A 24,589-nucleotide genomic window follows, 5' to 3' on the forward strand; every position below is an offset into this window, starting at 1 on the left:
CCGGATCAAATTTCATTGCCAAGGCTCTTTGAGTTGAACTTTTTTTTGCGGAAAACAGCCCCAAGGAATCCGGAGTGTGTCTGCGTGCGTGTGTGCGCGCGCGCGTGTGCGAGGGGGCGGCGCGGGTCCCAGCTGTGGTCTCATTCTTCACGTGTTTGTCGGCATTTCGGAGCCGGGCAGGCGGGGCTCGAGACTGCCGAGTCGTCTCCGGCTTCCCACCCGGGACATCCTGAACAGCAGCAGCCACAACAGGCTGGACCAGACAAAGGGGCCGGCGCGGCGGCGCGGACCGGGGCAGCCCGGGCGGCAGAGCGCGCCGGCAGCGCGGGGCCGGAGCGGCGCGGTGGGCAGAGCGGCCGCTGCGCGGGTCGGAGTCGGGGCGTCCGGAAGACCCGGATCCCGGGCGCAGACCTCCCGGGGCTGGCTCCGCGCCGGGCCGCGGGCTGCCGCTCAGTCTTTGACCCTCTGTCCCCATCTGGCCTCCCGCCCCCCCGCAGCTGCACCACTGTAACCGCTGCCCCGGCCGCTGCCCGCTCCTTTCCGAGCCGGCCGGCGACATGGCTGTGTCCTGGAGGAGCTGGCTCGCCAACGAAGGGGTTAAACACCTCTGCCTGGTAGGATGGCGGGCTCGGCTCCCCGCGGGTTTTGTCTCTGCCGCAGTGCTTTTGATTCATTCTGCGAGCTTGCGCGGGTGGGAACCTGGAAGTGGAAGTTTTCTCTCTTAATGTGAACGTTCTCAACTAACAAAACTTTACGCTGGAGACGATAATTATTATTCCCTACTCCCACTCCCCCCAAGGCTTGGAAATTTTCCTACACACTGATGGAAGAATAGATGTGGAGGAAGAGAAGTTCACTTTGCGTGAACAGAACTTTTTCTTAACCTTTTTCCTTTTTTTTTCTCCTCCTTTGCTCTTTTCCCAAATTGCCTTTGTTTGCTTGGGATATGGTGATGTCATTAATTTCTTAATCACATTTTATGCTGTAAGGGATATCTGAGATCAATTAGGAGACCTATTTGTAACCTGAAGTCTCAGGTGAAGGGTCTGGGTAAAGTCAGATTTGTTTTCCTCTGAATGGTTTTCAGCTTACGGGCTAATTGAAAATGCTTTATGCAGTTACTAATTCAAGTTCCATTGTAAGCACTGTATCAAGGGAATTTACTTGTGTTTTCAATTCATCAGGTAATGGTTGTTTTCAATTTTTGTTTCTTCTCTCTGATTGGTTTAGCTCGTTTGGCTTACCCTGAATGTCCTACTTTTCTGGAAAACCTTCTTGCTGTATAACCAAGGGCCAGAATACCACTACCTCCACCAGATGTTGGGGGTAAGTGGAACTTGGGTGATCTGGTGGATGGGTTTAGTCCTGGCAGTCATTGCTACAGGGCTTGGTCACTTCTTCCGTTCATTAAAGAAACATCTGTTGTTCGCTTTAGAAACTGTTATTGTTCTCTAACATGGGCACATTTTAAAAAATTTATTATTTACAGTCGTCCAGGTTAAAAATACTGACTCTCTTAAGAACCAAAGGTAATACCTACTAAAGTAAAATGAATCAACCTGTCAGACTATAAGTGCCTTAAAAAAAAGTTGCTACTTATTGCCAGCTGCAAAGTGCTTGGAATGCTCTGCTTCACCAGGACGACCAACCAGTGACAGGCTTTTAGTTTTCACTTATCAGGACTTTTACCCTGATCATGAGCTTATCCGGAGGATTTCTGCACAGCTTGCTTTTACAGACAACGCATATAAAATGTGTGTCTAATGGGATTATTCATTTTGGGGCAGTTTTCAGCCTCCGGCCTGGCATTAGTGGTTGATTATGGTTCCACTGTTCTAGTCTAATGTAAGAATGGTACCATGCAAAACTTTGTTCTGATTTACTTCATGTTGATATTTTTCATCTCTCTATTCTGTGATGACTCTGTTCTCATTCTTCCTGTGCACCCTCTTTCTACTTGACTCCTTCGCAAGAAGGAAGTATCTTGAGGGCATCTTTATATAAGGAGATTGCATTTCTAAGCAGCAAACAAAAAGTATAAAACACTGCAAAACCTAGTGCGCCTCAAAAAGCAAGTTTATCATCCTTTCTTATTGAGGAAGAGAACACATTTTAAGGAGGAGATCCATTTATTGTCATAGTTTAGTGACTTTTAAAAAATTATGATTAATTCAGAAAAATTCATTGGGATATGCCCTCCCTTTCACTCTTTACATGTATAGCACTTGTTTATCTTTAGACCTCAGAGTGTAGAGCAGTGACTGGCACAGAGTAGGCCTGCATTAAATTGTGGCTGGATTAAAGTATATTTTATTTTTACAGTGTAGTACTATTTTTCTTTCTTTTTTTTTTTAATTTGGAGACAGAGTCTAACTATGTCAACCTCAGTAGGGTGCCATGGCATCACAGCTCACAGCAACCTCAAACTCTTGGGCTTAGGTGATTCTCTTGCCTCAGCCTCCCAAGTGGCTTGGAGTACAGGCGTCCACCACAATGCATGGCTATTTTTTGTTGCAGTTGTCATTGTTGTTTAGCTAGCCCAGGCCGGGTTTGAACCTGCTACCCTCAGTGTATGTGGCCAGCGTCATAACCACTGTGGTACAGGTGCTGAACTGACAGTACTATTTTTCATAATCTCTTGGTCACATAATTGACATTTTAGAAACTTAATGCCTGATATGTTTTAGTCAGTGAGTTGAGGAAAATAGTCTCAAAGACTAACCTCGTTTTATTGGTAACTCTTAATATGAACATTTCTTTCTTTTTTATTTTTAATCTGTCCAACCATCCAGATACTGTTTTGAAACCTGTGTTTTTCAAATGGGCACACAAAGAGTGAGACTTCCTACTTGACTTCTAGTCCTTAAGGAAAAACCAACAAGTAATTAACTATGATTCAAAGAATGAGTTAAGAAAAATTTTTCTCTAATAAACACACAAGATCAACTGAAGTCATTTTTATTTTGTTTCCTAAAAATTTACTCAGAGGTGTGAATTAATGAACAAGAGGTTTTTCAGTGGAAACTTGGATCTATTGCATAACTTGATGAAACTCTTGGAGAAAACTCTTGAGAGTTGTAGTGGTAAAATGTGCTCTGGAAAAGGAGGTATTTGTGTTAACATAAAATCTAAGGTTTGGAAATTTATTGCAATAACTTGGAAAATCATAACTGACCTTTGAATTTTAGCTCTGTGACACTGTATAAGTGAAAATGACATTTTATTAAAAAAATTATGTTGACACTAACATCTTAATTTTTATGAAATTGGATGCTGTGTAACTGAACTTAATGTTTATTTTGGTGATAAGATTACACACACATATAACCCAACAAATTTGAAAAATATTTAGACACATGTTCAACCTATCACCAGCTTCAGTATTTTGATTGAATGATATAACAGACCAGTGAAGTTCAATGACTGCTGGCACATAATAGAGTCTCAATAAATATTGATCAAACCAATGAAGAAAAAAATTATACAGGGACCCAATGGAAGAGGAGGAGCAAAGAGGCCAAGAGGCAGATTAAAGAAAAGGAGAGAGATTATTATCCATTAGATTACAGGGAAACATAATAATAATTACAGTGAGTTAATTTTTAATTCATCTAGTCATTATTCAGCATTTTGCCAAGAGTCATTCTGGAAAAAAAAATCTTGGCATCATGCTGAAAGATGAAATGTGACTTCCAAACTTCTTGCTTCCTGTAGTTTCCCATTAGGAATTTTATTAGTCATTAATTTATCTAAACCATTTAGGAATATATAGTAGTTCCAGCTTGTATTTTCCTTTTTAGCAAAAAAGCAACTCCTTGTATAGTTTTACCATTTACTTTATGAAGCAATGTTTAATTTTATTTGTCCTAGGTTTATGTTTTCTAATCTTATGATGATTGTGGTATTGTTTTATAGAATAACAATTAGCAGGCACTTATCAAATTACAGAGAAAATAGAGTATAACAATGAGACAGAATTAATTTTTAAATAAATATTATAAGTGCCCATATTTTACATCTTTAAAGCTGTATTTTATTAACTCAGTGCTTTGGAGCAGTTTGTCTTAGAACTTATCGAATACTAAGTCCCACCATGATAGGTATGCAGAAATATTGAAGAGGACATAAATATTCTGACATTGTAAGTCTCTTAGGTGAATTTTGGTGTATAAAAATCATGATGATCTTACTAGAAATGCATTTCATTATACCATTTAAAATGCAGATAGAAACAATACTTTCATTTGCTGAATAGTTTGATTACAGCATTGAGTATTACCGTCATTCATCTATAACAGTGGTTTTCAACCTTCCTAATGCTGTGGCCCTTTAATAGAGTTCCTGTGGGTCGAAACCCACAGGTTGAGAACCGCTGATCTATAAAATGTAAGGTAATAACAAGGTTGTGCAGGATGTCCACAGATTATGGCCAATTTGTAAGAAGACACAAATCAGAAGCAGTTAATTCATAGTAATTGCTTGAAACCTTTTTTCTATTGAAGAACAACTCTTTGTTCAACTGTTTATTTATACCTATGATATGTCAGGTATTTAAAAAACATTTTGTTTAAAGTAGGCAACTATTCTCCCTTTACATACAAGAAAACAAGAAAATATAGCCTGAGAATCTTTGAACGATCATAGCTAGGGTTTGGATGCAGTCCTGTCTAGCCTCTTTGTCTTGTCCTCATACCACATGGCTTCTACAAATGACTTTACTGGCCCATCTCAGATACTTATACCATTGCTTAGTATTAACTTTTGATTGTCCAGCAGAAATATAATGCAAGTCATATATGTTTTAAAATTTAAAGTTTTCCAGTAGAACATTAAAAAAGTAAAAAGAGGCCAGTGGCATTAATTTTAATAATATATTTAACCCAAATATATCCAAAGTGTATAATTTTGACATGTAGTTAGAATTTAAAATTTATTAATGAGATATACATATTGTACATTATCTTTATTACTAATTCTTTGAAATATAGTATGTATTTTATACAACTCAGCAACTAAATTTTTATCAAAAATACTTGATCTGTGTTTAGATTTCATAAAATTTATAGATGAACAAAAGAGATTTACATATCCAAGTTGCTTCAAACATGGAAGATTTCCCAGTAACACAAGTAAGTGTCAACTTTGAAATTTAAATTTGAATTAATAAGATTAATAAACCTAGAAATTTCTTTCTTAAGTGACTCTAGACGTCATTTCATATACGCAATACCCAGGTGTAGCTAGTGGCTGTCATTTTGGAGAGTTCAAGTATTGACTGTGGGGAAGCTATTCCTACCTTCATAGCCATATGTACATATCATTTTGTTTTAAAGGGAACAAGTAGCCAGCCAGCCAACCAACCAACCAACCAGTAAAAAAGACAGCAGGATATCACTCCTCCTTCACCAGAAAGGACTGACTGGGAAATCGTGGACTGAAATTATTGGCATGGAACTATAACAGTCTCTCTGAATTCTGCCTCATCTTTTGAGTTTTTGGAGGTGGGAGCCTTTGAGAATGAAGATAAAATTATTTCATTCTCAGAACTAGAATATCCGAATTTCTGGGACATAAAGGCTAAAATTAAGGTTTAAAAAATTACATAAGAATTCAAGATCTTAAGTGCTGGAGGATAAAATAATGTTGGGATCAATATATTTCAGTAGGTTTTTCATCATTATCTTTTCCAGACTGATCTCATCCAGACTGGAAGGCAGTGGTCACGGCTGGTTTATGCCTGAGTTAATGTGCTAATCAGACTGTGCACTTCCTAGAAGATGTTTAATTTAACATGTTGTGAGCTTTGGAATCTGAAAATTAGCTGAGAGGGAAAAAAATGTTTTTTGAGAGAAGCCCAAATAAACACCCAAACAGGAAAACAAACAAATAAACAAACAAACCAAATAATTACCTCCTCCACCCTCCCGTAGTAGCTTTTTAAATAAAGGACTTCATTGATAATTTAAGATGAAAAATATTTTGATTTATTAATTTTCAAAGAATGGAAAATACAGTTGCTTACATTTCAATAAAAAGTATTAAGGTGTAACCAATCTAGAAAAATTTAGTTTTGGGGCTTTTTTTTTTTTGTATTTTTCTTGGTGTTGGGGCAGTTTAACTCAAAATGCTATCTTGAGACACCTTCGTATTAATTTTCCCCACTTTTGAATTATATTTTTGACATTTTGATCATGAAAGAATATCATTTAATTGATACAAACATTTTAACTTGAGAAGAGAATGTATTTTATGGTACCAGATTTAATGTTTTCTGGTTTTATGTCTTTTTCCCCCTCTAACATTCATGTATAGACTATTCAATTTCAACTTAGTTATTCTCGTATTGTCATGATGAGAATTTTTTTCTTTTCCTCACAAATATTGTCTTAAATCTGCTGAATGGTCATGTTTTCTTTTTTTTTTTCTTTAACTCTTTTTGAGGTACTGTGTTATCTGAAAGAAAGTTTGTGAGTTCAGGTTCTTCCTAACTTTTCTAGTGAAACACAGGATGATCTTTTTTTGGTTAATCATTACTCTTTAGAAACATTAAACTAATTCGCCCTCTCAAGAGTTTAAAAGTTACATCATAAAATTTTACTGAGACAGAAATCTGAAGTCACATGAATTTCTTAAGATCAGAGATTAGAGTCTATGGATTAATGGATGTAGGAATTTTAAATCAATGTTGGTTTCACAGCTGACTTGGGAAGCTTCGATTCTGCTGAGAAGGAATATATGCTTCCTATCAATTTCAGAAGAAACTTGATCATTAACTTTTTTAAATTAAATAATTACACATGATATGAAAGTCACTAGCATTTGTGTTTCCATTCAGGAGGTTATATTTTAGCTAAGTGTTATTTTTTCTTTGTTTGCTTTTATTCTTTTTTTTTTTTTTTTTGAGACAGAGCCTCGAGCTGTCGTTCTTGGTGGAGTGCTATGGCATCACAGCTCACAGCAATCTCCAACTCCTGGGCTCAAGCAAGTCTCCTGCCTCCGCCTCCCAAGCAACTGGGACCACAGGCGCCCACCATAACACCTGGCTATTTTTTTTTGGTTGCAGCCATCATTGTTGTTTGGTGGGCCGGGGCTGGATTTGAACCCGCCATCTCAGGTGTATATGGCTGCTCCTTAGCTGCTTGAGCCACAGGCGCCGAGCCTGTTTGCTTTTATTCTTATTCTGCTTTTTGAAAAACAATTTTCTTCCAGTTTATTGACAAGTGAAATGGGTTATGTTACTGTGATAAAAAAGCATCATATTGTTTATTCCATTTCTTTTGGAAAATGAGAAAGTTTATTTAATGAAATCAAAGTTATCTAAAATTTCAAAGTTCCCTTCTAAGTCTAAAAGAAAAATGAGATTGAAGTGATTTGCCTTCTATAACCCACTAAATTAGTGGCTTGGTCATTATTTGGCCTTTTGATTCTCTGACTCCAATATTTAGCCTGTGGTAATGAATATCTGTATGAATATATGCAAAAACACATCAAATTCCACACTGTTTGGCCTGCTAGCTTCACATTTTATGTGAAAGAATATTTTAAATGTCTAGTAATTTAAGAAGTTAAGAAAAATTAATGATTTACCCTGAAGACAAAATATATTTGTAGTATTATAGTTGTTCTAGACTTGTCTTAAGTAAATTGTTAGGGATTATGAGCCTTATTTTTATTTAAACTATTTCTGATTCCACAGTATTTATCAGAATTCTAGAGCTCAACATTTAACTTCTTTGTTATATACAGCTAACTGCCCACTGCATAAATGTCTTTTATCCATACCACCCAAACAGCATATAATTATAAATTAGAATAAATCTTAGAGGTTTTCAAGTTGACTTCTTTTGTTTTGTTATGAATTATATTAATAATATCAATGACTGTTTACATTCAGTTAGGGCTGAGGCTTTGCATTGATTAATTTATTTAATCTTCTTATCCATCCTGTAGTAGTAGGTGTTTTCAATTTTTTGCTTTGCAGCTGAGAAACTGAATTAGAGAGGTTTCATAACAGGTTGGTGATAGATGTGGGACTCCAATCCTGTGGTCTTGGTTCCAGAACTAGTATTCAATTATTACTTGTAAAACATTTTAATAGATAGAAACAAATTGTATATATTTAGTGGGTATAACATGATGTTTTGAAATATGTATACATAGTATGAGATGGCTAAATTGAGCTAACTACATATGACTTACCTTACACATTCATTAATTTTGGTACTGAAAATTCTTAAAATCTACTCTTTTAGCAGTTTTCAAGAATGCAATGTGCTATTATTATTAATGACTGTGGTCACTGGGTTATACAGTAGATAACCCTTGCCAGCCCTATTAACTGATCTACTCTCTACTTCTATAAATGCAGTTAGATTCTTTTTTAGATTCCATGTTTAAGGGAGGTCGTGGAGTATTTGTCTTTCTGTGCCTGGCTTATTGTGTTACTTACCTTGGTGTCCTCGAAGTTTATTCATGTTGTCACAAATGGCAGGGTTTTCTTCTTTTTAAGGCTGAATAGTAAGTATTCCATTGTGTATATGTAGTATATAATACAGTTTCTTCATCTATTCACCCACTGAAAGAATTTTGTATTCTGAACCATTTTACTCTTCTGCCTTGGGGCAACATTAATATTAGGTTGAATCAGATGGAATTGACATTTTGTTGGAGCAAAAATAGTCCAATATCAGACTTTTTATTTTTTTTTTATTTATTTTTTTGAGATAGAGTTTCATTATGTTGCCCTCGGTAGACTGCTGTGGTGTCACAGCTCACAGCAACCTCAAACTCTTGGGCTTAAGTGATCCTCTTGCTTCAGCCTCCCAAGTAGTGGGACTTCAGGTTCCAGCCACAACACTGGTTATTTTTTTGTTGCAGTCATCATTGTTGTTTAGTTGGCCCAGGCAGGTTCGAACCTGCCAACCTAGTATATGTGGCTGGCACTATAACCACTATGCTGTGGGCACCGAGTCGTTATCAGACATTTTAAATGGTTCAGCCTGATAGCAGCTGTTAGCACTTATTCAAGTATAATGTGCCAGACATGTATGTTGGCCATTTATTTTACCATCTCATTTAATCCTTATATTTAATTGATTCCTTATAATAACTGTGGAAGATAGGAATTACCCCTTTTTACAGAATTGAGAACTGAGATTCTAAGTGGTTAGGTAACTAACCTAGGTGACTTTCCCCAGGTCACACAGTTACCAAGTGAAAAAGTCCAGTTTCAGCTCACATTTGTCTGACATGAAAGATTGTGTTTCACTCACTCTGCTTTACCAGGTGACGTTCTGAGACAGATACTGTTAAAACCCAGAATTCTCTACTATTATCTAAGATTCTTACTCATTTTTCTGTAGGACTGTATGTGTGTTTGTGTGTTTATTAGTGTGTTTTTGCATTTGTTAATAATTACTTGATCAGAAGTATAAGTGATTATTTGGATTATTCTTAAATGTGAGGATTATCTTAACTAATACCTACAATATGAATTTGCTAGGGATGCTTAAACAACAGAAATTTTTTCTTAGACAAGGCAGCATAAGGAAAAAAATAAAAAAGAAATTTGTTTCTTCACAGTTCTAGAAGCTGGAAGTCCCAAGATCAAGGTCAGTAGAGTTGATTATTTTCTGAGAAGCCTTGCATTGTAGATGGCAGCCTTCTCCCAGGGTCTTCCCACCATCTTTCCTGTGTGTGTTTGTGTCCTGATCTCCTCTTCTTCGCAGGACATGAGCCATCTTGGATTAAGGCCCACCCCAGTTATCTCATTTAGCCTTAATTACCTCTTTGAAGGCTCTGTTTCTAAATCTAGTCCTATTTTGAGGTCCTGCACGTAAGGACTTAAAAATGAATTTTAGCAGAACGAAATTTAGCCTATAACACACACCAGCTTTATCAGTCTTCCTCTGGAAGCCAAACATGAGTTTTGTGGCATTAACTGGAGATTAATATAGTTTCTTTCTCTTTAATTCCAGAAGCCTAGCTGAGCACTAGCATTCCAGAAGGGCCTAATCCTGGCCTATTTGAGAAAGTGATTTGATGAGATTTAGCCCCATCTACAACTATTTTGAACATTGATCTTAAATATCCCTTTACTCCCTCCATAGCTCCAAAGAAGAAAATCACATAAATTAACACTCATGAGGTGTAGTATCATTATTTCATTTTGATTGTTTAGATCTTACATGATGAGTATGACATCAGGGAATTGACTTCCAGAGCAGGAGCATGTGAATGTTGAGGAAACGATTAGTGCTCACTGCGGAGGTTAATAATAGTAGTAATAGTGGGATTCATCATCATAGTAATTGCAGGTACTTCCTTCTAAGCAACACTCAACCTGGGGGGAGAGGATGCTATAGAACTGTGGAATGTTCTAGTCCATTTACTTTACTTTGAACTTAAATGCTTTCTTTATGGATTCAGTGCAAAGCTGAATGTGGATGGTAGCTCTTCTTACTCCTGGTCAGTGTTCTTTGTGTCCACGCCAAGTATTGTGTATATTATAAAGCTGATTTTGAAATTGCCTAGATAATTCAGGAGAGAAAAAAATATAAATTTTTTTATGGAAAAGATCATGGGCGTTAGAGGCATATGGATATGAGTTTGAATTGTGGATAGGTATTTCTTCCCTTTATGACTTTAGCAAGCTACTTATCTGAGCCTAAGTTTAACTTATCTGTAAAATGGGGCATAAATCTTTGTGTAACCTAAAAGTTGTGGAAACCTGGAAAATGCAGGTGAAATGTTTAATGCTTAGTACATAGGTGCTTGAGATGGCAAATGGTAACTATTACTATAAATAATAATACTATGAATGGTGCTAAATGGTAATATTATTTATTATTTATGTTTATAGGCATAAATATTAAAAGGAATTCAGAGATACATAAAGATGGAAGGAGTTTGCCAATCATGTAGCAAATGGTATTTAGGAAAAGTTACCTTTTGTTACATTATTACAGTGCTCACAGTGGTGCTCAATAAATAGCTATTTGATGATAAAGTTCTATGTTTTTTGGTTAGTTGGAACATTCTGCTTTCAGTTCTTTGGTTGACCGCTGGCTGCTCCCTGATCCTTCTGGAGAGAGGCAGTTAGCCTGCTATTTTTCATTGGCACAAAGCTTTGGCGATGATTGTTGGGCCGAATTTTAGTTTGTGGAAGAAAACTTTTCATTCAAAAAAGTGCTATTTAATACTTTTTATTATTCTTCACTGAAGCTTGGAGTTTCCAATCGGTAAACAAGGGAAATATTGCCTATGTTATGAGATTATTGTGAATCTTAAAGGAAATTAAAATAAATAATAAATATAACAGCAGCTAGAGCCAAATTGCGTTGGACCTGACATTGTACTAAGTTCCTGATATGTTCTTTGTTTGTCCAAATCCTCACTATCCTACAGGTAGGTTCTATTCATAAGAGAAAGCTCAAGACCAGAATTTGTAAGTAATTTCTTCACTGATTAGAGTGGCTATCATGAATTCCATTACATAATAGGAGCTCTAACAGAGTCAGTCAGTCTTCTTTCCTTCCTCTACTCTCATTCTCACAGCTCATGCAGTAATCCTCCTTACTGTTTTGTACCCTGAGAAAACATGATGAGAATATCTTACTCATCTCAGAATTCTGGGCTGAAGATTATAACTTATTTGATAAGAACACAGTTTATAGACTTAAAACACTCTGGGCATGAAAGATTGTTATTACAGACAGATAAAATACAATCTTCCTGGGCTGCAAAATTCACATACAGGGAGGCTCTACTTTTTTAATAAGAGTGGGTTCCTCTGGGCTGACTGCAGGATGTGAGTATGCTCGGATTTTGGTATATGTCCTGTAATCAATCCCTCAGGTATATTGAGAGATGGGAAAATTATGAAAGTGGAGAGTGAGACTAGTGTCACATCTTAATGCAACTCTGTGATGTAATAAAACTCAAGCAATCTGATAAAAAAGTAATGTCTTGTGAAAAGTTATTTTCAGTTGGGGCACTGGAACTAAAGAAAAAGTACATAAATTAAGGAAAAGATGGAGTTTGATCAATAGAATTTGGATACATTTTTAGAAACTGGAAAGTTGAATTTGACAATAGCTCCTAAGCTCCCGTCTATGGGTAAATGAATCCAACACACGTTCTATGTGGGACAGATTGAGTGCTTTATGATTTTTCATGAATTTAAAAATTGTTAAAGGTTTGTAGACAGCTATCAAGCCATTCAGAGGTCTGATATAGTTAAGGCAAGAAGAGATGAGAGATGTAACAAAAGGGACAGCATTTTGTACAGCTGAGATTGTTTTTAAAAATGGGTACTTCAGGTGGTGTCAGAAGCTCAGTGGGTAGGGAGCCAGCCACATACACTGAGGCCCAGGCCAGCTAAAACAACAATGACAACTGCAGCCGAAAAATAGCCAGCTGTTGTGGTAGGAACCTGTAGGCCCAGCTATTTGGGTGGCTGAGGCAAGAGAATTGCTTGAGCCCAAGAGTTGGAGGTTGCTGGGAGCTGTCACGCCACAGCACTCTACTCAGGGCGATAGCTTGAGACTCTGTCTCAAGAAAAAAAAAAAAAAGGACACTTCAAAATAAGATGTATTTAAGAAATGATCTATGCAAAATGCCTTTATGACTAATATATCTTTTTACTATATTTGGATTTTCAAATAGCTGAATTTAAATTGTAAGTCATCTCATTTAATGTAATCATAGAATCCTTAGTCCGCTGAAAGACTCTGGAGTATCAGTGATTAGTTTCTTTTTGCTGCGTGCTATAATTTTATTTCTTTTTGTTAAGTTCCTTTTCCCCCAATATGCTTTTCCATATGTCATTTTCTTTTAGTATCTTGTGCTGAGTATAATCCCTAGTCACCATATCTGGGGATATAGATGTCAAGGTACAGGAAGTTCTCCTAAGGAGAGAGAGTTGTGGAACAAGAAAGTAAGAACTAACTACTGAGAATACTCATGATGGGGGTGCTTTTACTCCACTGATTTTCTTTGGCTAACCAATGTTCTTTTTCTGTTTTTTTTCCTTTTTCTTTCTTAATTATTAAAAATAAGGTCTGGCTATGTTGCCCATGCTGGAGTCCTGTAGTGGCTATTCACAGGTGTGATGATGATGTCATAGCACACTACAACCTCCATTCCTGGTTTCCAAGTTACTTTTGATATATTACTTTGGGCCTCTGATCTTTGTTAATTCTCTTGGCTTGGAAAGCATGAGCCCCCAACTACATTTGTAAAGTGTGTTAAGTTATGTAAACAAAAGATGAAGAGCACATTTTTCTTCTTTCCATAGCTCAGAATATCTAAAGGGCAAATCAAGCCAACATCATCAGTCATCTGTAGTAAAGGACTTCAACAGGGAAACTATGACTCAGATGAAACCACAAGAATGTAGAGCTTCAATGTGAATGTTTTTCCCTTCAGAAATAGCATTTGCTGTTGGGTATTGTCTGTTACATTTGTTACATTCAATAATATTGGAGATTGGCTTGAATTTTTTAGAAGCCATCACTGAATTAACCATTTGGCTACTTGGTGTGTGTGTGTATATTTAAGAATAAGGGAGCAGATGAATATATCTAATGAAAATCTTGGAAGAGTTTAGCTTGGTAGCTCAGAACGTATCTTCAAGGTTTCTTTAATTTTGGCTAGCTGGAACAAAATTGATCTTAGTACTGGTTTTAAGTTTTAAGTAGGTCACTCTTAAACATTTTGTTCAACCTGTAGGTTTTAGATATGTGAAAATTAATTTTTTTAAAGTCCTTTTTGACATTCATTCTGATTCTTGTTAAAGTCAGGTATCTGTGATCACCTTTTCCTAAGCATGGGTTGACTATTAGCTCAATTATCAAATATGGTAACACCTGTGAAAATTAATAGTATCAATGGGAGTGGTACAATGTCATGGAAAGAATATAGATTTTGTGGGCAAATCAGTCTAAGTTGAAATATTGACTTTATTTCTCAACAAATGTACCTTTAAGTAAATATTAAAACCTTCAAAGGCTCAGTTTCCTCTAATTTTAAATTAAGAATTATAAGTGAGCCATGTGGAACATTGAGTTACAAAAATGACAACTTAGTTTAACCTGTTTAGTTTAACAAGTTTAACTTAGAATTTTCCTTAAAGGATTATTTATTTATTTATTTATTTTTTGGAGAAGGAGGGAAGGATTAAGTAAAATGAAGACGAAATGTATATAAGGCACTCAAAAAGTATTAATTCACTTATCCCTAATTATAAATTTTAGTAGATAAATATATGACAATGCTAAGACTCATTTTTTTCAGGAAATATTTTTGGAGTTCAGAATGTTTGATACTAAGATCTATTTCTAAGTGTTTGCTAATGACTGTAAAAATTTCCAACAACTAAGGGAAATGATCTTTTAATTTAGTGTGAAGTATGAAATCTGAAGTGTTTTGAAAAGATTTTGAAAATGATCTTTTAGTGTTTATTTTCTTTATTATAATTTTGAAAATATTTAACCTTACAGTTAATTGCTTTTTAGTTGGCAGTGGTTTCTAATATTAGCCCCAAATTTCTTGTTCTTTTTAAAACTTTCTGTCAAGTAGCTCATAGATTGAGATGAAGAGGACTCATAGGACAATAGCAGTGAATTCTTTCTATGAAAACAAAGGATTAAAAATATCTTTTTTGATGTCAGATAAAGGATATTTAATTAAATATACACTTATACTTCAGTTCATGATGCATTATCTTCATGGGTCTGTGGAACACTTCTTTTTGCTTTCTTCATTTGTTTATTAATTTATTTGTTTAATCATTCTTCATTTTTCAGTCCCATTCTCCTATTTATAATAGCAAATGTCCCTGATTATTTATCATTTTACTGATGTTTTATGTATATGTTTCTTCTAATTTACAAAAATGGTATTGAGCCATAGGATTCATTCAGTTCTTATTTTTCGCATCTGGTGTTATGTTTTCAATGTCTATCCATGTGGCTGTATTTTTCTTTGATTCATTACTTCTAACTGCCTCATGGTATTCCATACTTTCCATCTACCACCTTGTATTTGCCCATTCTCCCAGACAAAGAAACTTAAATTACCCCTAATTTCGTATTGCTTCAAGTAACATCATGATGAAGCTAAAAGACACTGTTCTAATACAAACGTTATATGGTAGTTTATTGGTTTTATAATTTAAATACTTTGCCTACTAGGTTTTCTTGGAAATGGAGCACAATAAAGTTGTTTACATTGTAATAAAATCCAGGATTTTCCTTTTCTTTTATTTAGCAAAATCTCAGATTTATTTTCCTGAATTATTTTGTTTTATTTTATTTATTTATTTGTTTATTTTGACACAGAGCCCCACTATGTTGCTCCTGGGTAGAATACCGTGGCATTACAGCTCACAGCAACCTCCAACTCTTGGGCTTAAGCAATTCTCTTGCCTCAGCCTCCCAAGTAGCTGGGACTACAGGTGCCCATCACAACACCTGGCTATTTTTTTGTTGTAGGTGTTATTGTTGTTTAGCAGGCCGAACCTACCAGCTCCTGTGTATGTGGCCAGTGCCCTAACCACTGAGCTATGGGTGCCGAGCCAAATTATCCTGAATTTTAAAAAGGGATGATGTTAGCACTAACTAATCATAATCCTAGGATTTTTTTTTTTTTTTTTATTGTTTGGGATTCATTGAAGGTACAAAGAATTGTTATACTGATTGCATTTGTTAGGTAAAGTCCCTCTTATAAATGTGTCCTGCCCCCAAGAGATTTTCCATACACTATGACTCCCTATCTTCCTCCCTCTTCCCATTCCCTCATTCTCCTATAAGATCATCTACTGCCTTTATATTAGAATTGAGTACACTGGATTCTTGCTTCTTCATTCTTGTGATGGTTTACTAAGAAGAATGTCTTCCACCTCAATACAGGTTAGTACAAAAGATGTAAAGTCTCCATCTTTTTTAGTGGCTGAATAGTATTCCATGGTATATGTATACCACAACTTGTTAATCCATTCCTGGGTTGATGGGCATTTAGGTTGTTTCCACAGTTTTTCAATTGTAAATTGAGCTGTGACAAACAGCCTAGTGCAGATGTCCTTATGATGAAATGATTTTTTTTTTTTCCTTTTGGGTAGATACCAAGTAATGGGATTTCAGGACCAAATGGAAGATCTAATTTGAGTTCTTTGAGGATTCTCCATACTTTCTTCCAAAAAGGTTGTATTAGTTTGTAGTCCACCAGCAATGTTAAAGGGTTCCCTTCTCTCCACATTCACGCAAGCATCTACAGCTTTGAGACTTTTTGATGTGGGCCATTCTCCCTGGGGTTAGGTGATAAGTCAGGTTGGTTTTCATTTGCATTTCCCTGATGATTAGGGACCATGAGCATTTTTTCATATGTGTGTTAGCCATTTGTCTGTCTTCTTTAGAGAAGGTTCTATTTGTGTCTCTTGACCAGGGATAGATGGGATTGTTTACCTTTTTTTTGTTGATTAATTTGAGTTCTGTGTACATCCTGGTTATCAGTTTTTATTCTGATTCATAATATGGCATTATGAATATCTTTTCCCATTCTGAATGTTGACTGTTTGTTTTGATTATTGTCTACTTAGCCCGTACAGAAGTTATTCAGTTTAATTAAGTCCCATTTGTTTATTTTTGTTGTTGTTGCAATTGCCGCAGAAGTGTTCTTCATAAAATCTTTCCCCATACCGATATCTTTTAAGTGTGTTCCCCACACTTTCTTCAAGAATTTTTATTGTTTCATGCCTTAGATTTAAGTCTTTTATCCATCTTGAATCAATTTTTTAAGTGGTGAAAGGTGTGGGTCCAGTTTCAGTCTTTTACATGTGGTTATCTAGTTCTCCTAGGGATTCTTTTCACCAGTATATGCTCTTATTTAGTTTATCAAAGCTCAGGTGACTCTCTCATGGCTTTCTATTCAGTTCCAGATGTTTATGATTTTATTTTTGTGACAATACCATGCTGTTTTGATCCCTATGACCTTGTAGTACAGCCTAATGTCTGGTAAGGTGATGCCCCAGATTTGTTTTTATTACTAAGAATTGCCTTGGCCTCATGGGTTTTTTTTTCTGGTTCCATACAAAATGAAGAATTATTTTTTCCAAATCTTGAAAGTATGATGTTGATATTTTAATGGAGATAGCATTGCAAGTCCATAAATGTAATTCACCATATCAACAGGAGCAAAAACAAAGACCCTATGATCCTCTCAATAGGTGCAGAAAAAGCATTCAATAAAATTCAACACCTTTTTCTCATTAGAACACTTAAGGATATAAGTGTAGGTGGCACATTTCTTAAACTGATCAAAGCTATCTATGGCAAACCCACAGCTAATCTTATAGTGAATGGAATAAAACTGAAAGCTTTTCCTCTTAGAACTGTAACCAGACAAGGTTGTCCTCTATCACCATTACTATTCAACATAGTGCTGGAAGTTCTAGCCAATCCAATCAGGAAAAATAAGGAAATAAAGGGCATCCAAATGGGGGCAGAGGAGGTCAAACTCTCACTTTTTGCTGATCATATGATCTTATAGTTAGAGAACCCCAAAGACTCCACCACAAGACTCCTGGAAGTGATTAATGTCCAGGAGTAATTAAGTAATGTCTCAGGATATAAAATCATGTCCCGAAATCAGTAGTCTTTGTATATGCCAATAACAGCCAAGATGAGAAGCTAATCAAAGACACAATACCCTTCACAATAGCTTCAAACAAACAAACAAACAAAAAACTAAAAAAAAAAAAAAAAGAAAAACATAGGAATATATCTAACAAAAAAGGTAAAGGACCTCCACAAAGAAAATTACAAAACTCTATGAAAAGAAATAGCAGCAAACATCAAGACATTAACAAATGGAAGAATATACCATGCTCATGGCTTAGAAGAATCGACATTGTTAAAATGTTGATGCTTCCCAGGATTTTTCTCTTCATATCTTATAGCTATTGGTTTTAGTCAGATTAAGATTAAGATGGAGATGACACCAATGTATGGAACTATTTAAAAAAATTGAAACATTTTTTTATAACTTGTTTTCAGTGAGAAAACTAAAATATATACTAGATAAATTTGTGGATGAATGTAATGGGTATTTTAAGTATGATTTAATGTATAAATCTTTCTTATGAGTTACCTATATTATTAACTACTTAAATAAAGTGCCATATATACCATCACTGTAAAAAAAGAAAAGAAAAAAAACAGTAATAAAAGTATAACATCCAACTTGAGAATACTATGAAATGTGATACAAAATATAGGAGAAAACACTAAGAAGACAGGTGCATAGAGTGGGGTAGAGTTTTCAGAACAATGAGTAAATGTAAAAGTGTCAAAATACCAACTCACTCTAAGAATTGCAAAATACAGTATAGTAGCTAGCTTGTACCAACCCAAAAGGTCAGTCAAAGGTTAAGAAAGTTGTGTAATACAGTATGAGTGGAGGTGTTCTATTTCACACATGGCAAAATATTAGGGTTTTTCTTTATGAATATTTTAACATATGCTAAAAAACTTTGTTTTCAGAATTGTTTGCTAAGGGTCTAAACAGCACATAAGATAACCATGCCGTAAGAAGTATGGTATGGCACCTATCACAGTGGAACTGCAAGTTAGATGATATTCAGCAGCTGGGCCACACTTGATGAGTAGTCGTGTTAAAGGGTCAGTAACTTTTGTCTCTTATGCCCTTCAATACTTCTTCCTTATATTGCTTGGAAAGCCTCTTACTTCCAGATTGCCACCGTGTAGTGTCATTCGTTATAACTTCCTCTCTTCCCTGTTCCTTTCCTTTCCCATTCTACCTTCTCCCATCCTATCCTTCTGAATCTTGTGCTTTACATTAATATCTTCACATCTGTCAAATGTTTAGAAGAAAAAGGATCAGCAGTTTAATACCCTTCTTTTGAAAGGTTACACCCTAGACCATTATAGATTTTCAAGGTGATTTGAAAAAGTTTATCATACATTTTCCAGTATGAATAAGTGCATAACATTAGGGAAAAATAAAAAAAATGTGCAAAAGTAGAAATAAAAATTTATTTATATTATCAACATGTAGAGATAATATTTTTCCTCCAATTATACTGTTTAGACTTTTCTCAACTTTATTTTGTTAAGAAATTTTTTTTTTTTTTTGAGGCAGAGTCTCACCATGTCACCCTGGGTAGAGCGCTGTAGCATCACAGCTCACAGCAACCTCCAACTCTTGGGCTTAAGTGATTCTCCTGCCTCAGCCTCCCAAGTAGCTGGGACTACAGGTGCCCGCCACAATGCCCAGCTGTTTTTTTGTTGCAGATGTTAAGGTGGCTTGGGCTGGGTTCGAACCCGCCACCCTTGGTGCATGTGGCTGGCACTATAACCACTATGGGTGCTACGGTGCTGAGCCTCCTAAGAAAATATTTTTAATGACTTTTCACAATTATTATAGAGAATAGAGGAAAATGCCAAAATAAAAGGTATTATATATTAGCACCCGCACATAACCATTGGTAACATTTTGGTATATTTCCTAATATAATTTATTTTATGAACCGTTTTGTATCCTTTTTAAAATGTAGCATTGAATGCCACATTAGAATTATCCCTGTTATCACAAATTCATTATTAAACATGTTACGTATTTTTAAAATTTAACTGAATGAATGAAAACACATCTTAAAGATTTCCAAGGTGAATCTTTCTAAGAGTAGAATGTGAATGTTTTAAAGCAATAACTGAGAAAATGACATGAAGGCTGTGTTGACCAGTTGATGGAAGTATTTCAGATTGCATGTGAAAACCCCACACTGTACCCTAGAAGTGCATTAATGTACATAGTTACCGTTCAATAAAAAAAAAAAAGAAAAAAAAAAAAGATTTCCATATTTTTGTACTTCTAGTTGGCTTTTGTTATTTCACTGACCTAGAAAATGCAGAGAAAAACATCATTGCACAGAACACCCCTCTGCTTTTACAGTTATGTCCTTTGGATATGTTACTAGATTTTCAACGTATATTAAACCACTGAATTTCTTTTGCTGTAAATTTTATTGCCTATTTATACGTTAAGTTCTTGGTACTTAATTATTAAAATATATTAAATTGCAAAAGAAATGTCTGCTTCTGCATACCGAATAAGGATGAATAAGTGGAAAGAATTAGAAACTCTCAATCTAAGAGTGGACTATCTGTATTTATTTCACCTATGTATGTGTATTAATCTATCATAGACATTATTTTGGTTCCCTTTTGTAAATCTAACATATTTTATTTTTAATGACTACACAGTGTCCTATGGTTGTACTATACTTTATTTTCCATTTTTCTTATTTTTGCACATTTTAATTCTATTCTTTTTTTTTTGTATTACAGATTATACTGTAGTGAATATTCTTGTAAAAATTTACTTGTACACTTGGAGAAGTGTTTCTGTATGCCATTTTATTTTTTAAAGACAGTCCAAAATATGATATTTTGGTCTTGCTCAATGTTAATTTTTCTTAGGGAAAAAGATTGAATTTGAATTATCTTTCCTTTTTTATTGCAATCCTTTTTGTAAAAAGTGGCACTGGTTTTGTAAAACTTTCCTTGTAACATTTGAAAACCAGGCAGTATGGCTCGGTGCCTGTGGCTCAAGTGGCTAAGGCACCAGCCACATACATCTAAGGTGGTGGGTTTGAATCCAGCCCCGGCCCACCAAACAACAATGACGGCTGCAACCAAAAAATAGTCAGGCATTGTGGCGGGCGCCTGTGGTCCCAGCTACTTGGTAGGCTGAGACAGGAGACTCGCTTGAGCCCAGGAGTTGGAGGTTGCTGTGAGCTATGATGTGACAGCACTCTACCCAGGGAGAGAGCTTGAGGCTCTGTCTCAAAAAAAAAAAAAAAAGAAAGAAAGAAAACTAAGCAGTAAATTAGAAATTGGGAAAAGGAAGATTACAAGTATCTCATCTTAGATTTGATTTAATTTATCGCCCTCCTAGCAGCTAAACCAACATGGTCCACTGTGTGTTGATTAAATTCTGTGAAGAGTTTGCCAGAAAAACCTAATGCTTCACAGTGTACATGTGAGGAAGTTTAGGTAAATAGTCTGCACCAGACTATCCATTTATTTAATCTGTCTTGACTGAGTACCTACTCTATTAGGCAATTTGGCCATTTTGTTGTATCTAGATTTGTTGTTTCCCTTAGAATTGATAGTTTCTTCTAAAGACAGTCCTCCCACCCACCCACCTGCCCCCTGCCCCAAGAAAGCCTGGAAGAAAGTTGCCTAAGATTGCTAGTGTTATGAGAACAGAGAATTTAAAGGTAATTTCATAGATTCAATGAAGAGTTAATAAGGAACAGGAGGAGTTCAGGAGGAGTAAATAGACAGTATGTTTAAGTAAGATATGCATAGTAGGCATGCAAGAAAAAACTTGATGTCAAATCTCTTATATTTAGTGTATGAGTTTTAATATACGCCATTATATTATAGTTTGATTAAAATTCTAACCAGGTAAAGGGTACTATGGGTATTGTTTCCTTTCTAAAATTTTTTTGTGTGCTCAGGCCACCAATATATCTGCTTTGACTTCCAAATTTAAGAGGAATCTTGAAATTAAAAACAGTTTAAAGATGAGGAAAAATGATTCAAGGTTTTGGAATGATTGTTTCTCATGGAAAGTAGCTGAGAGGTGACTAAATACTCGGTAATTGTGATCAGCTGTGTTGGACCCATGACGTAGGAGAGGCAAGACCCGTCTCAGCTTTCTAGTCAGCCGTGCTCTGCAAAATACTTCTTACCTCTCCATGCCTTTCCCTGTGTAAAGATCATTTCTGTAGAAAAGCCATATGTAACAGTGATGTAAAATAAATGCTCTGTAATTCGTTTTTTTTTTTTTTTTCTTTTTGAGACAGAGCCTCAAGCTTTCACCTGGGTAAAGTACTGTGGCGTCACAGCTCACAGCAACCTCAAACTTTTGGGCTTAAGCGATTCTCTTGCCTCAGTCTCACAAATAGCTAGGAATACAGGCACTTGCCACAATGCCTGGCTGTTTTTTTGTTGTGGTTGTGATTGTTGTTTAGCAGGTCCAGGTTGAGTTCGAACCCTCCAGCCCTGGTGTATGTGTGGCTGGCATCCTAACCACTGAGCTATGGGCACCAAGCCCTATAATTCTTGAGACTTTGTTGATGTACCTTAGAATGAAGTAAAAGGGTTGGTAATAACTATTGATGAGAATTTAATAGATGAATTAAAATTATTTCCATTTCAGTAATGTTTTTCAGCCAAAGAAGTGAAGCCATTTTCACGTGGTATATTTTTACTCTTTAGAGGAGTTCTATGAGGAAAAATGAAGGCTGTGTTTATTGTTTAAATTTTCAATTCTAGGTTCTGGAGACAAGTAACCTTGGTAGAGTTCAAGGGTGTTAGTTGTGATAGAAATTTCATATTTTTTTCATCTGGTGAACTATTCATCTGACACCATTGCCTTTAGAAGCCCATGGATAGGTTCATATGTAATTCTAAATCCCATTTATTTTGAACTTTAACTTTGCTAGAAAGACACATGGCGTAAAAGTGAATCTCTCCCGTCTTCTCTCCCTTCTCCTGTGCATTTAGCACAGGAAAGGCAAAGGAGACAAATTGAGACAAAAATCATGGTTCAATGTTTCTTTTTTTCCTCTTTGCAACAGCTATATGTCCTTCTCACTTCTACTAGACTTTTCTAAGGAAAAACTACATTGCATTAGAAATGGAAGAACTTCGCTTTTAGAAAAGTTAGAATGAATGATTATGGCATATAACAGACAGGAAAGATTTGAGTTACACATAAGGAAATCTGGATATAAAGTTAGGATGAACTCCATACTTTTGGTGGCCCATTTAGTTATATGAAGGAAAAAAATACCCCCAGCTTTTTCTTTAGAACTGATAGCTTCTTTTGGAGACAGTGTTAAGAAATCTTGTTCCCAGGGGAATGTCCAACATATTCTAAATTCATCTATTATAATTTAATTATAGTACAAACATTTGAATTAGGGCTACAGGTTTAATTTATAGGTATAGGAAAAGTAAATTGTTCATTAGTGACTGTGCATTTTTGAAGTTTCCAAGGATAAAAGGTTCTTTGGGCTTTGCCACTTACCTGTGCTTACCTGTGTTAGTTTTATGGAGAGGAGGGGATTCACAGGTAAAGCCATTAAAACAGAAAGAGTTAACTGCTCTGTGGGAAATATACTGAAAGGGAAAAAGGAAGCATTTGAAAGATGCTATGGGTTTGTCAGGATGTGGGAAAAAGAGGGAAATTTGGAGGTACAAGTGAGGGTAGAAGTAGACATATCAGAGACTGTGACCTGTTTGCTACTTTCTTCAAGTTTCAATTTGAGAACTAATAGAGAGTTCATCTTGTAATTATGGTGGGCATTGGAAGAGGTAGTGTACCATCACAAAAAGAAGAACAGTAACAGTATGAACTAGGGCTAAGTAGCCACAACAGAAAAATGTAGTGGCAGCTTGGAATAGCTAGTGTGGGTAATGCATCCAGAGCTCAACTGAGCCATGTAACATAAAAGTGTAGTCAGGTATCCTTGTGGTATCATCACTTTGGCCTGTTACAGACTTGTAATATACATGGAAGTTGTAACAACAGAAAAATGAAGGTTGGACTAGATAACCTGTACAGTCTCATCTAAAAGCTGCCAGTGGTCCTGAGAATTTTCGTCAGATTGGATGTTACTCAGTTGCAGAATAATTCAGCATCTGAAATGGTGGGGGTTGGCAATAGGGGCAGAGATGTGCTCAGACAATAGACTGGAAAGAGCAGGTCCTGAGTTATGCTTCTAGACCTGAGCTAGAGTTCTAGGGTAATCAATTTCCATATTCACTTTTTCTAAAATAAGGGCAGTGAAAGATTGATGGTGTATGTTCTTTGGAGCCTCTGATCGGAGATGCCGGGGAAAGAAGCTGCAGACAGGATGATAATTGAAGGGAGGCCGAGACTCGCTCTGGTCGGCGGCCCGGCTAAACTTTCCTGATTATGTTATATACTTTTTAACATTCAGTAAGAATTTAACACATATACAAAGAAGTGAAGTAACATTAGGAAGCTACCATTTAAGATTACAATTTAGTGTGAAGGTTGAGGAAAACATATACCATTGATTTTGTTTAGAGTAAAAACATAAGAGAGACTGGCTGTCTGTCCTTGCTAGCCCAAACCGAAACTAGAGATTATGATGTTAATGAAAGAAGAAGGCAGAGAATAGAACCCAATGCTCAAAGACTGGTTTGTTCACTCCCAGCTGCGAGAGACCCCGGCTGATTCTCCACAATTTCTTTTAGAGACCTTTCTGCATATTTCTGCATATTTATAGGCAGGTACAGAAGCTCGATCTTCAAAGAAATGTTTCTCAGAATCAATCTCCTGGGGGAGCACATTGAAGAGAACTGCCATGTCTGAGCAAGGGGTGATTATCTCCTACAAAAGATCATCTCTTAAATTCATTCATTCACTAATCAACCACGTGTTTATTGAACACATACTAGTTCCCTAGATTTTGTCTTCTTTAGAGGCAGGTGAGTGAAATAAACCTCAGCTTCTATCACTACACTTG

The 24,589-nt window shown here is 36.0% G+C and overlaps 1 protein-coding gene across 3 annotated transcripts in view; it reads left to right on the plus strand.

Annotated features, from left to right (window-relative positions):
• The first annotated feature begins 557 nt into the window (after positions 1 to 557).
• NOX4 (NADPH oxidase 4) overlaps positions 558 to 24,589 on the plus strand; it is a 165,916-nt gene continuing 141,884 nt past the window's right edge. For 2 of the 3 annotated variants that reach the window (XM_003780833.3, XM_003780834.2), the window contains exons 1-2: positions 558 to 614; positions 1,231 to 1,326. In XM_003780833.3, coding sequence (XP_003780881.1) covers positions 558 to 614; positions 1,231 to 1,326 — 153 coding nt within the window. Of the gene's footprint in view, positions 615 to 1,048; positions 1,185 to 1,230; positions 1,327 to 24,589 lie in introns of those variants that run through there. The other variant, XM_012801130.2, reaches the window with a different exon arrangement.

Source organism: Otolemur garnettii, unplaced genomic scaffold (genome assembly GCF_000181295.1).
Source record: "Otolemur garnettii isolate 467f Iridium unplaced genomic scaffold, OtoGar3 scaffold00001, whole genome shotgun sequence".
NCBI classification, from domain to species: Eukaryota; Metazoa; Chordata; class Mammalia; order Primates; family Galagidae; genus Otolemur; species Otolemur garnettii.